Source organism: Lissotriton helveticus, chromosome 3_1 (genome assembly GCF_964261635.1).
Source record: "Lissotriton helveticus chromosome 3_1, aLisHel1.1, whole genome shotgun sequence".
Taxonomy (NCBI): domain Eukaryota; kingdom Metazoa; phylum Chordata; class Amphibia; order Caudata; family Salamandridae; genus Lissotriton; species Lissotriton helveticus.
The window spans coordinates 1,108,531,687-1,108,545,159 of NC_136061.1; the positions used below are offsets into that span (position 1 = coordinate 1,108,531,687).

At 41.2% G+C, this 13,473-nt stretch overlaps 1 protein-coding gene across 1 annotated transcript in view; it reads left to right on the plus strand.

The window, feature by feature from the left end:
- The window catches only part of ACVR1 (activin A receptor type 1), a 325,334-nt gene that overhangs the window by 140,532 nt on the left and 171,329 nt on the right, over window positions 1–13,473 (plus strand). The window contains exons 4-6 of the mRNA XM_078681708.1: window positions 968–1,041; window positions 6,163–6,426; window positions 12,471–12,688. Coding sequence (XP_078537834.1) covers window positions 975–1,041; window positions 6,163–6,426; window positions 12,471–12,688 — 549 coding nt within the window. The 5' untranslated portion in view covers window positions 968–974. The remainder of the gene's footprint in view (window positions 1–967; window positions 1,042–6,162; window positions 6,427–12,470; window positions 12,689–13,473) is intronic.

Genomic DNA, 13,473 nt, shown 5'->3' on the forward strand with positions numbered 1-13,473 from the left:
CTTATCCAGGCCACTGAAGAAGCTGCACAGTAGTCCTAAGGGGAGGTTGACAAAGAAGTATAGTAGCCAAGGAGGTATCGCCATCTTTGAGACAGAGACGTGACTCAACGGAGAAGGCGGGAGTGTGTGCCTGAAGGCCACCTGCATACGGAACAAACCCGCCTCCGCCGTAAGATTGCCATCTAACAGCTTGCGGTCTTCATGATTTGCCTTTATCCTGAGGTAGCAGGAAGATGATGGCCCCCCGGTTGACTGGGTGTCCTCCCAGGCTCCAAACCGCCCCAGGCTACACAGCTCTGCAGAAGTTAAAGAGGAGGTCGGAAATCGGAGAGGCGTCTGCTTCAGTGCCACTGATGTAGAATAGGACTTAGTCCGCATATAGGGAAATTGGCTCAGGTCAATGACTAGAAATTCCCAGCAAATGTGCTTGTGCATTACGACATGTTTACTGTGTGCAGGGAAAACAAGGGAATTTGCACAAGTACCCAAAAAGTAGCAAAATGCACACTAGGGCAACCGTTTATATGCTATTTGAGTAGTTTGCGCATGTAAATTAGGCTTTGAATGTGCAAAGCCGCATAGCTGTAGGGTCTGCTTGATAAGAAAATGGATTTTAGTGTTTAGAAAATATGTTTATAATCTGTCTATTTGGAGATCGATGAAAGGCAGCAAATTTGCAAGACTGGTAAGATGGGTAGAATAGATGTTTCAACAGCTATTCTTGATCATACTTAAAAACATGTGTTATTTTTAGTTATTGATTGTTTTTTAACAAGAAATTTCTCCTAATAAAATACAATCCTGCGCATTTGCTAATATGTTTTTCTGCGCGAGTCACTGTTGCATGTTTTTGCTCTTTTTTTTTATTTTAAAATTCCAATATTCTGTTGTTTCTGCAAACAGAATTCAAATGTTGATTTATTTCCTTATTGAGCACGTTTTTGATGTTTACTTTTGATCCTTGCAGTTTTACAATGGTGGATGGAGTTATGCTTCTTCCTTTACTGATCATGATGCTCTTTCCCTCACCTAGTATTGAAGGTAAGTTATTGCCAAAAAGTATATATTTTTTCATTTTTTGAAACCAGTCTAGTATAGTCTAGTAGTACTGAATAAGTTTCTCAAAATGCAAATAAGGTCCCGCCAACGCCATAGTAATTTCTTGACTTCTAATGAACATCCTGGTATGACATTTACAGATCTCCTTGCACCTCCAAAGTACAACTAAATGATTGACATGTAAGTGGAACTGAAAATGTGCCATAGTGCACCAAATTATTTATCATTTTTATAAAAATGCTATTACCTGACAGTATTTAGTAATTTTACAATGTGTTTTGTTCTCACAGGATGTGTGTGTGTAGATCAAATAAAACCGAATACAGGGCACATTAGGAACAGAAATATGCTATTTTTCTAGCTATACGCCTCTAATATATAGTATGTGTGCAACACACACACAGGGTTAGGCAAGTATGCTGTGTACATGAATACCTCATATCGTGACGTGCAAAGTACACACATGAGTAGAAACCAAATCTACATGCAGACACAACATTTTGTAAATTTTTCATTGTAAAGCTGTAGAATAAGCGTGGTGCAGTTTAGACTGCGAGATTACAGTTCTTAGTAAATGCGCTCCATGAGTGGGAGGTGCTGACAGAACCATTGTGGAAGTCGGGTTACAAAAAGTACATCCTTGGGGCATGTTAAGTTACATCCCTGAAGCTTTGAGATCCTCTGCAGGAGAGTATGTTTCAAGTGGTGCTAGTGTTAGCAGTAGCTATCCAGGGTCGTTGCGGTGTTTTTTTAAATTTTTATTTTTATATGGGTTCGTATTCACACAAGTTCATATTTAAGGGGCAGTTATTGTAGACCAGCATAAGTCTTCGAAAGGTTTATTGGAATATAGGTGGTGGTTTACATTTTTTTTTTATAAATCTACATTTTTCAGGTAAAAGCAAAATAATGAACAGTCGATTCGAGACTTGGTACTGTAGCACTTGCTTGGTATACATATTAAATATTCCTGCCGCATTGCTTTTTTGTTTTCCTTTAGAAGTGTTAACTGGTGGGAGCTTACACTGACTGGCTGTGAGGCCAGTCTAGTGCTTTTACTGTCTCGCTTAACAAAAACTTTTAAATATTTTGATCAAATCTGAATGTTTTTTTCGTTAGAACTTGATGATCCATATGATAAGCAATTATAGTCGGAGTTTCTGGAATTATGAGGGGTAGTGCCAAATTATGTGCAGGGTTGAGTAAATGATGTCGCAAGAGAAGGCAAATTCTGCAGCCCATTTTGTAATAGTATAACTTCATTTTTTCATCTTTTTAGACTTAGTAACACTCTCCGGATATTGGTTGCAGCTCATTAGTGCTATTGGCCAAAATTGCAATCTTTCACGTCCAGACATCCACACCAGCACTACCAGGGGAATACACTGTTGATAGGCTGGTCAGGGAGATTTGCTTACACTCTCCACCCCCCCCCCCCCCCCCCCCCCCCCGATTTCACTTTTTCCAATAGTAATCAACAAATGCAGACAGTCGCAGTTGACCTTAATTCTCATCGCTCCACAGTGGGCGATAGACTTGGTTCTCAGATACTATAGAGATAGCACACAACAATGTACAGAGACTACCAGTGTTAGTAGACCTGATCTCCATGCCATGGAGGAAGATTCTCTACCCAGAACCGAGCACACTGTTTTCAGGAGTCATGCTGCTAGACTCAGAGTTCGGACACTTGGTACATCCATAAAAAGCATTGCTGGTCCTCAGAGAAACAAGAAGACAGACAACAAAGAAATACTGCCCAGCCAAGTGGGAGAGATGCACAAGGTGGTGCCAGAGTTCTGGCCTGTTTCAGGACAGGACACAATGCACCGCAGTTATCAGATACCTCACAGACCTGCTGGACAGCAAGCTAACCTATGCATAACTAAAGGTGCATCTGGCAGCGATGGTGGCCTACACAAAGGGATATATAGGAAAAAGCTTCTTCACTACACTAGTCATCAAAAGCTTTCGGTAAGGGGCCAAAACAATAGCCCCACTACATGGAATCTAAATGTAGTGCTGACCCAACTGATATAAGAACATTTTGAACTGCTCTACAAGGCCACCCTAAAATTTGTCACACGTAAAACAGACTTTCTAATTGCAGGAACATCTCTCTGTAGAGTAAGCGAGTTGCAAGCACTCACCATCTTGGAACCATACATGCAAATACACAAGAACAGATGGGTAAAGAGGATCAACCCATGATTCTTACCAAAGGTCATGTCACATAAAGCGGACAACCCAAATGCTAGTTTTTTTTCAAAAGCCAAAGGTAGTGCATACACTGGATGCCAGATGGGTGATAATGTAATATATGGAGAAAGCAAAGTCAAACAGGAAAGTTAAACAATTTGTCGTATCATTCTCAGGCAATAACAAAGGGTAACCATTTACTACAAAAAGCATCGCATGGTGGATTACTCAATCCAGATGTGTCACTAGACAGCTGGCATACAGTTTGAGACTAAGCCTAGAGCACATTCAACACAGAAGAAAGGAGCTACAATAGCCTTCCTGGCAAATGTTCTGTTAAATTGCATATTTATGTCAGCCACATGGTCGTCCGTATACACGATTGCAAAATTCTAATGTATTGATGTGCAAGTGAACAGGGAGGCACAAGTGGGACAGAGTTCTAAAACATTTATTCCTTACAAGCTCAACCTCCTCTCCAGTGCAGCCTCAATAGTGAAGAAAACGGCTACAAAATCGATATACAGCTGGTGAATCCAGAAAAGATTCATGCTGCAAAACTAAATGGTTACTTACCTGTAGGAGTAGTTTTTGTAGCTGGAAGAATTTTCTTGATTCACCCGCCTCCCCAGGAAACGAGGCGAGCACAAGCTAACCGGGGACTTAAAGAAGAGATAAAGGCCACAAAACACCAAATAAGCAGATGTTCATTGGGGAAAAAAGAATTTGGGACCACGCGTGGAGGCTTCTGTGGAGGACCGTCTGATGTCAGAGGTTGGACTAAACACCAAATGATGCGGACAGTTGAAGGTAAAAAAAAAATGGAAAGAGAAGGACCAATATTCAAGAGGAGAATTCCGAACCCAACCGCTAGATGGCAGGATAATGCATGTGAATCAAGAACATTATTTAAGCTGTAAAACTACTGCTACAGGTAAGTAACCATTTTGTTTACCAGGACGAGGGGCTCATTATGCCAGGCATCCTTAAGTGATGTCCCCAGGGCTCCTTCACAGGTGAAGAATGCTTGCGTCATCTTGGATTTGGATAGAGAGGGATATCCTGTGATTATTTGGTGACCGGACCCCCAAGGAAGTGATGTCAAGTGAGAAGGATTGCCTCTTGGGAACTATTGCCCCATTAGCTAGTTTGTCCTCCCCTCCCACAAATGATAAACTGTTCTAAAAGTGGCACCCTAGACCCACAGTCCTTGGATCATGACTGAGCTGGCAAGAAGACAGATGGACTTCCTTGCTGCTCCCCGGTCCAAGCAACAAGAACCTGCACCAAAGAATGGACTGCACCTGCTGAACCTAAGGGACTTGCCAAGACGATTGTCCCTGCAGTGGCCATTCATAGAAGAAGGATGCACTTGTGCCAGGACAAAATACTCCAAGGGCTACGTTGCTAGCCTCCTGTTAAGATTCAGGGCCACCAAAATATAAACGAGCCTTCACCTGTCGAGAGCCCAACTGCCCTAAACTCTTACCCACCCCTGGATGACAAGGTGCCTCCTGGGGGACTGAGTCATGGCCTCCCCAAGTTTCCCCCAAGTTTGTGGGGCCCATAGTAAAAGACAAAGTTTACTCTGGTCCCCTAAAAAAATCTGCTTACCTGTAAACAACCACTAAACCTGCTGTATCCCGGAGACCAGTTGTGGCAACTGGACCTGCACTGGACTTTCCTGCTGCAATGTGGACATTGAGTCCTGAGGCCAGAGACGACCCCTGAAGATCGAGGACCTCCGATAGGGTCTAGGGAAACTTACAGCTTCTCTTCAACATCCCTTCAGCATCTTCACATCCTTTATCCCCAGCATCAGGACGACTTCTTGACTGAACCGCATCAGGATCACTTCTTGACTGAACCGCATCGTGGACCCTAAGGCTGCTGGCAGCGACATCTAAACTGTCCCTCTCGACCTCAGTGGTCCCTTTGACACACCACATCCCGCTAACAACCTTCCCTCTATTGAGGCTAAGGTGGTTCATGCTAGTCCTTCCTGTGTTGGTGGAATGTACTACACTATCTATATTGAATAAGGATACCCTTATGTACTCTTCCCTTTATTGAGACGAAGACGGTTCATGCTAGTTCTAGCTCTGTTGGTCAATCAATCAATCAATCAATCATAGCATTTGTATCGCGCGCTACTCACCCGGAAGGGTCTCAAGGCGCTTGGGGGAGGGGTCGCTACTGCTCGAACAGCCAGGTCTTGAGTTGTTTCCTGAAGGCGAGATGGTCCTGTGTCAGCCGGAGGTGGATGGGGAGGGCGTTCCATGTCTTGGCTGCCAGGTAGGAGAAGGATCTTCCTCCGGCGGTGGCTCTTCGGATGCGTGGTACGGCGGCGAGGGCGAGGCTTGTAGAGCGTATGTCCTATACAATAAATATTGAAGGAGGTTGCAAGCTATCGCCAGAGGCCAATTCTGTCTACATGTGAGTTTCCAAGACTTTGTAGTGTTTGTCCAATATGCCATATCCTTTTGTCTGGATAGTTTCTTCTGTGTTTGTTTCACAAATGAGATGTAGTCCTAAATGTGTGTGAATGTTTCAAGATTCTCTCTTTCAAAGCCGTGTAATGCCAGACCCAATGTGAACACAGGATGACTATTAACTTCTATTTGCCTTTAGGATACCACTGTACCATGCTGTCTAATGATCCTTCTTTCCATTTGTATTATAGTCCCAATTCCCAGTTCGCAAAATTGGAAATTATTGTGGTTGTGCAGAACTTAAATTGGCTTTGTTGTAAAAGCCTTCATTGCTCCGCGTATCCTTGATGGATGATTCCGAATGATACACTACATTAATGACAGTACTTTAAGTTGGAAAAAGTAACCATTACATACTGTTGTCTCATCACAAAACTTAAAAACATATTTCCCTTTTTCCTTTTTTTATCAGATGAGCAGTTGAAGGCTGATATTCCGTCCTACGAATGTGTCTGTGAGGGGATGACCTGTTTAATTGGAGATCGTTGCCACGGACAGCAGTGCTTTTCCTCACTGAGCATTAATGATGGCGTTAAAGTTTACCAGAAAGGCTGCTTTCAAGTTTACGAACAGGGAAAAATGACCTGTAAAACGCCCCCATCTGCCGATCAAGCTGTGGAGTGCTGCCAGGGTACCTTGTGCAATGTAAACATCACTGCACAGTTGCTTAGTATAGGTAAGCCACACGTGCAAGTGTGAGGGGCCATGCTTGGACACCCCTTTTAAAAGTTGAGCTCGAGATCAGTTGCCTGCTTCTGGTAGTAGTGTTGTAAGAACCGAACATGAGATTGGATTGGATGGGATTTTTACGTCTTTGGTAGTGGGCAACAAATAATTCAGAAAATCTATGCACTGTGATCAAATATGGCATAGGTCATTGTTTTGTAACGAAGCAAAAGTTTTAATAACATGTCGTTTGCAAAGTAGCATTGCTAACACCTTTGCCACAGAACGTTTTATGAATTGCATCCCAAAATTCCCAATATTTTATCTCACTGAAGTTTCATCACTAAACATTAAAGTATGTTGTTTGAATTGTGGTGGTAATTTCTTGGTTCCTCTGTGTTTGCCAGTGTCCATTTAAAAGGTAGTCATATTCGTTTTTGTCTAATTTGTTTCCATATAGGGATAAAATGTTCAATGCTGTTGCTTCATGTGGTAATTAGGACACAGAGGGGGTACGCAGATATGTCCGTCCAAGGCTTACTCGCATAAAACCTTGTTGTTTTTAGGTTGAGCCTGGGCAGCGCACGCGCTGCTCTTTGAGGCATGCTGTATTCAGGTATGAACTTGAATCTCCGCCCACTCTCTTCCCATTTTTTTCATTGGCTTGTCATTGTCCACTGTAAACTGTGACTTTTCATTGGTCAATAGGCTTAGTTGTCCCGCCTTAGTACTGCCTTGTCTTATTTTGTAACCTCCCATGAGGACATCCCCTGTTACGTGTGTAAGTGCTCGCAGGCTGTAATTAAAGCCTACAGAGAAACATGTTCTCAAATAGCTTTCTCCTCCCTGCTGCTGCAGGCAGGACACGCTCTCTCCTAATGCTTTAAAAAAAAAAAAAACATTTTCACGGACCCCGAACACATTTGTAATGCAATAGATCTCCAATTTTGGAGAGATTAAGCTATTGGCTTTGTAAATGACCATGCCTTTTATTGATCTGTTTTAAAAACAACACATAAATAAGACATTGTCATTTACAATGCCAATAGCTCAAACACTCATAAATGCGAGACCTATTGCATTGCAAATGCTTGTTTACCTTCTTGCCCTAAATTTAAAATGTCCACTGCCACTGGTAATAGCACCTATCGCAGACCCTAGACATCATGAAACTGGCAGCTGTGCATTTAGTTGCTCATTAAGAGGATGGCTGCTTAGGTGATGAATATCCACAGAGAACAGAGTTATATTTCCTAGTGTGCATCTCTTCTTGCAGAACATTTAACCTCCAGCAACCCTATAGCTTAGTTAGTGAAGTATATCACAGTCTTATCTCCAACATAGTCACATAACTTGTGCTTGAATACTTCACGTTCAATTAAAGGGTTACCTTACTGCTGAATAATCAACACAATCCATTGGTACTCATTTTATCAACTTCCGAAGGATAAAAAGCTGAGTGGCCTTACCTGGATTTAAACCTGTGAGCCTGAGGTCAACGCACAGATTCTTGCAATGGATGTATTTGTTCACAAAGTCATTAGACATGTTCCTGTGTCTTATCAAGTTTTGTTTCTGTGTTTGACATCATAATGTCGGCTTTATTTCAAGTGTCTGTGGAGGGCTTCATGCTTAATAAAGGCTTACATTTCTGAAATGGAAACTACCACTCGGACCTTGAGTGATAAAGCGTTTAGAGTTTATGGCAGTATTTCTAAATCAGGTGGCCAATATTCTTACTATTAATAAAAAACCTTTCAACAACAAGCCAAGAGCACCTAACTTAGTGGAAATAAACACTGTATAATAGAAAAATGGTTGTAAGTGAATCACACTTTAGGAGGTCTTGCCAGTCGATTAAATCTTTGCTGCAAATTAAGATTAAAGATAGAGTTGATGTTCGGTACACAAAATACTAAACATCGTCTCTATTAACCCCTTCGGGGCTGATGACGAGCTCAGCTCGTCATGAGCGTAACCTGCCGTGCGCTCATGACGAGCTGAGCTCGTCATGTAACGCGGTCATTTTAAAATTGCCGCGTACAGCGGGAAAAGCCGCCGCATTGATGCGGTTAAGTACATTTGTTCCAGCTGGCAAACGCCGACTGCTGATTAGCACAGATTTAGTGTGGCTCAAAGTTCCCTCTTTTAAGAAACTATATACTCTGTTTCAATCCGACGTAGGTGGTTTCCAGAAAATCTGGAACTCTTTTTTCCCACAGTTTTGTCTCACTTCATCACATCAGGATTTTAAATAATCCCAGAAAGAATTTATGATTAGCAGGTCCAACCTGTGACACCTCAAAGCATTGATATCTTTCCCTACGAGCCGCTTCCATGATCTTGTACTACGTAGTAGGCTGGTTCTCTGTTATCCCATCCGCTTTCTATAACAATCCTATGTAGAATTCTTATATAAAGTTTTGGAGTGTTTAATTTATTGCACCAGCTTATTTCTGTGTTAGTTTGGTTCCCACTGAGTTATATTTTTCTCTTTTCTTACTTTCTTTTTTGTTATACCTCCTCTTCCCCATTGTGTATGTCCTATGTATTATGTAAGTGTATATGGACATTTTCCTACGTGTTTTCCCTTTAATTGACAATATGTTTCCTAACCGGTGAATTTGCTGGGCAGATTTCCCCATGAGCACATACTACACAATGTGTGTTTGCTCGTGTGAAAAAAAGCAATTAAGGAGGGTTGGCCAAGATTATTCCTGGGAACCTGCATCTTTTGCATGAACTCAAGTGAATTCCTGAAAGTCACAAATGTGCACCAGTGCAAGGTCATAGATGTGTGGGAATGCTTTTGTTATTTTGTTAATGAAGTACGGGTGCCATAATGGGTTTACTCGAATTCTTCATGATTATTATTCTTTATATTTGTATGTATCACACCCATTTAATTAAATTATGCTTTAGAGAAATGGTATTTAAAGTTTTCTTTAAAATGGAACTACAATTTATTAAAACTGTAATCTCTGGGTTTTTTTGTTACAAATATTGTTTGATTGCAATGAAAGCAAACAAAGTACACAATAGATCGCAAATCTGTTTGCAATCCTTGTATACATTTTTTCCAAGTTGCACTTTGTTAGCTTTCAAAATATGATCACCGGCGTTGCTTCCATTCTTCTGCATGTATTTACATAAAAGGAACAAGCAACTCTGGTAACATAAAAAAAAATAAAAAATAAAAAAGTCACATTGAGTGTTGGCAATATTTCAGCCCATTTTTAGAATGGAACCATTATTGTTGATACAAAGTGAGCGTATAGCTTACTCTGTTTTCTTAGAGCATGCAACCTCATAGTAACGATTTGCATTGATGAACAATATATATACTATTCTGAACCTCTGAGACATATGGGTGCCTTATGATCCTCTTTCCAGCAACCATATTGTGGCATTGTAAACTTGCAGCCAATGGGTTTGTGCCTCAAGGACTTGAGTCTGATTATCCAGTGGATAAAAAAAAAACATGAATGCTTGTTTTTTTTCATTCCAAATAAGATGTTCTTGTGGTCCGAATTCCACATCACTGGATCGTTACTGCCTAATATTAATGTGATAACTCTTCATGTTGATAATCCATAAAATATATATATTGTGGTTAAGGTAAGATCCTAACTGTATTCAAAACTGAGAGGTAAGATGCCTGTGTCCAAGGTGTGTGCTCACCCATTTTCATTTAAGGTTAGTGGCGCGTATTCTAACCAAAAGGAACATATCAATGGAGACTTCACCTGCAAATTCCTCACCTTGTGAAACTCCTCAGGAACCAGAATGAATCTGTAAACATGGAAATAGCTCTCCCGTGCCAGTAGGTTGTGTCATGGCTGCTATTCAGTGCAGTACATGCCCGGTTGTGACATCGCAATGCTCTATACGGCATCACCCCTTTCTCTGACGTCCGTTTTTCTGTGCCCTTTGACATGGTTGTAGAGTTGCTCTCTGTTACAGTGCTTCAGGGAACAAGCTGTTAGGCTGGCGTATGTGCCACCTAGGTCATTACTGAGCTCCATCATCTAGCTCCCACAGTGTCTACTCATGGGTTTGGGCTCTCTTAGCCTCTAGGCCTGTTGCCAGTTGTTTTCTGTCGACATCTGTCAAGTGCCAGGTGGTGACTCCTAATGTGTCTAGAGGCCACAATGAAGATAGGCATTGGTGCATCACCAGATCCTGCTTCCAAGGTAGGTACTGAGATGCCCCATCCCTTCCCCTGAATTCCTTTAATTCCAAGTTTGTGACTTACTGAACTGAGGACTGTCCTTCCTCTCAGAGTCTGTCCCAGTTGCCTGACATTTCTGGTTTGCGAATCGGTTTCCTAAATTAGCCCTTAATGTTACCTTTGGAACCATGAGCTACCTTTGTGGACATTAACCCAATGATTGACTCCTGCCTCTGATTCCGGTACCACAGAGTCCGTTGCCAGCTTTTCAGACCCATTGTACTAACCCTGCTAAAGAGGTGACTTACTCCTAGGCTATGCTGCCCCCTCCTCTGACACCCTCTGGTGTGCTTTTGATGCTGGAGTTCTTTGACCATGCCTCTGTTGGCTGCCTTGTCTCTCGTTCTGGTTGACCCCACCAATATTCCTGATATTGGCAGCAATTATTTTGATACCAAAGGACACAATCTTTGTTTCAGCCTACGTGATGATACCAGTGTGTACTTCATGACACTGTCTCTAGGTCAGTTTTCGAGTATTTGGAGTAGTCCTATTTTGAACCTCTTCAGATCTTTCATGGGGCTAATGTCTTTTAAGGTAGTTGGAAAGTTGTTGTTGCCTGCCCCAAAGATTAAAGTTAATATTCTGGACGACATATTGTAGACTATTGATGCCAGAATCCTAATTGGCTTTGAATGACACTGTGTTCTAAAATGTCATGTGTGTTTGGGATAGATCAGCCTCTGAACTCTGTGCAGTTGCTTCTCGTCTGTCAACCGTGGGCACTGGGCTAAAGGCTCATGGTTTTATAGGTGTTGGTTCCTCTTCTTGCTCTGTGGGTTCAGCTGATAGACACATTATTTTATTCTGGGATCTTAGCTCCTGTAAAGCCAAGTGCCTATTAGCGCTTTACTCCATGCTGTTTGAGAGAGAGCACGTTGGAAGTTTCCTTTTTGTAGGATCCTAAAAGGGATCACATTTTGCTAAATTAATTATGATTTTGGGGCTGATAGACAACGTTTTAGATCCAGTCTTGACACTGAATTTGGTGTCAAGGTCTAATCTCTTCTTTTGCCCTGTCTAGGGAGGGTGAGATGGTTATTTATGGGTACTTTAGAAGAGAGCCCTTCTCCCAATCAGAGAGAGGTGACCTATCTCAGGACATTTTACAGCTGCAACGTTAAAAAAAAAAAAAAAAAGAAATCCGGACATTTGGCTTGTATCGTATGGTCTAATAAAATAGGTATGGACTTTAAAGTTTTCTTATGTTAGCCATTTTTGGACACTGAGTTTGTCCTCTGACCCTTCTCCTGTGGCTTTATTGCTTTGTAATTGATTGATGATGTGAATTCATGTGCAAGTAAGTGTATCTATTAGAAGTATATTACCTTCAGCAATGATATTTCAAGTGGATACACTATCTGCAGATTTCTCAGTAACCCACACGCATCTCTGTTCTAAGGAGTAACTTTATATGTTTAATAAGGTTCCATGTTAGTTTTTCTGCTCTGCATTTCAGTAACTTTTATCAGTCTCATCTGTGCCTCCGAAGGTGTGGAAAACAGGACAGGAACTAACGTTAGAGTGCAATGGTGGCTCCACGTATGGCTCTGTCTTGTCACATCCAGGGAGTTCCCAGCATCTAGTTGGAGCCAGTGTGTCCTCTATCATGCAGGAGAGCTGTTTCAATGTTTCTGGATTCAGTTTGATGCCTATTGAAAGTAATGAGAGGAGGAATCTGCAGCTTGATGAAGTATCCACCAGAAACGTCACTACTGATAAGTTGCCTAAGTATTCTGAAAATAGTAATGTAATATTTTATGAAAAGTAAACCATTTGTTTGCAATTTTAACCAAGGGAAATATGTTACTTTTATTTTAAAGATAAAGCCAGAAATGGAGATCCTTTGAATTACAGTGTGCAAACCTTGGCCATTGTGATTCTTGCTCCTGTGATTGTGTTGATCATCCTGTCTGCGGTTGCCGTTCTTGTCTTCCGAAAAATCCAACAACGCCAGCTTGAACGTCTTAATGCCAGAGATGCAGAATATGGAACCATAGATGGACTTATTGCATCAAATGTTGGAGATAGTACATTAGCTGTAAGTTATATTTTCCTGGGCTTAAATATGTAATCAAAATTCAGTATAGAAAAAACTAAGCATATATTTAGCACAAGTTGATGATCAAATTGCAATGTAGAAAGTGTCAAATATTAGCAGTGCTGGAAGTTTCTTTTTTGTTCGCTGACAACTCAACATCAGGAAACAGAGCTTTTCATTCAAGATTTAAGAACACAGCATGAGATTGGGTTGTCCAAAGAATCCATACAAAGCTGAATGATGTATGTACCACAGTCCGTATGTTGGGTTTGTTACTAGAGTCTATACAGCAATAAATACCATTCCCATTAATTTTTTTCTTTAGAAGGTAGAAAAGTGTTATATTTACTACTTAAACATAGGAGGAAGTAAAATGGGTTTTATTCTCCACACTGCAGCTGTAAAACAATTATTTGAAGAGAAAGTCTGCATCTATATATTATCAAGTGGCTGTCGCCAGTGGGAATTTATAGTTGGGTGTACTTTTCCATAGGAAGAGCATTTTTTGGTTTGCTAATAACTTTGATAGCGTTTGAAGAATTTTCATAAAACTTCCTAAAAAAACGTTCATCCACCTCCGCTCCTCCCTGGAACTTTTCTTTGTGATCCGTCCAGTGGGAGCCAAGAAAATTATTTGACCCCAAAACACAAAATCCACATGCGTTTTCCGTAGACTTTCTTTGACCAGCGATATTGCAAAAACTGCTGAATGGCAGTACACCAAATTTGGCAGGACAGTTGATCTTGGTCCAGAAGGTGTGCTTTTTGTCATTTGGGGTAAAATC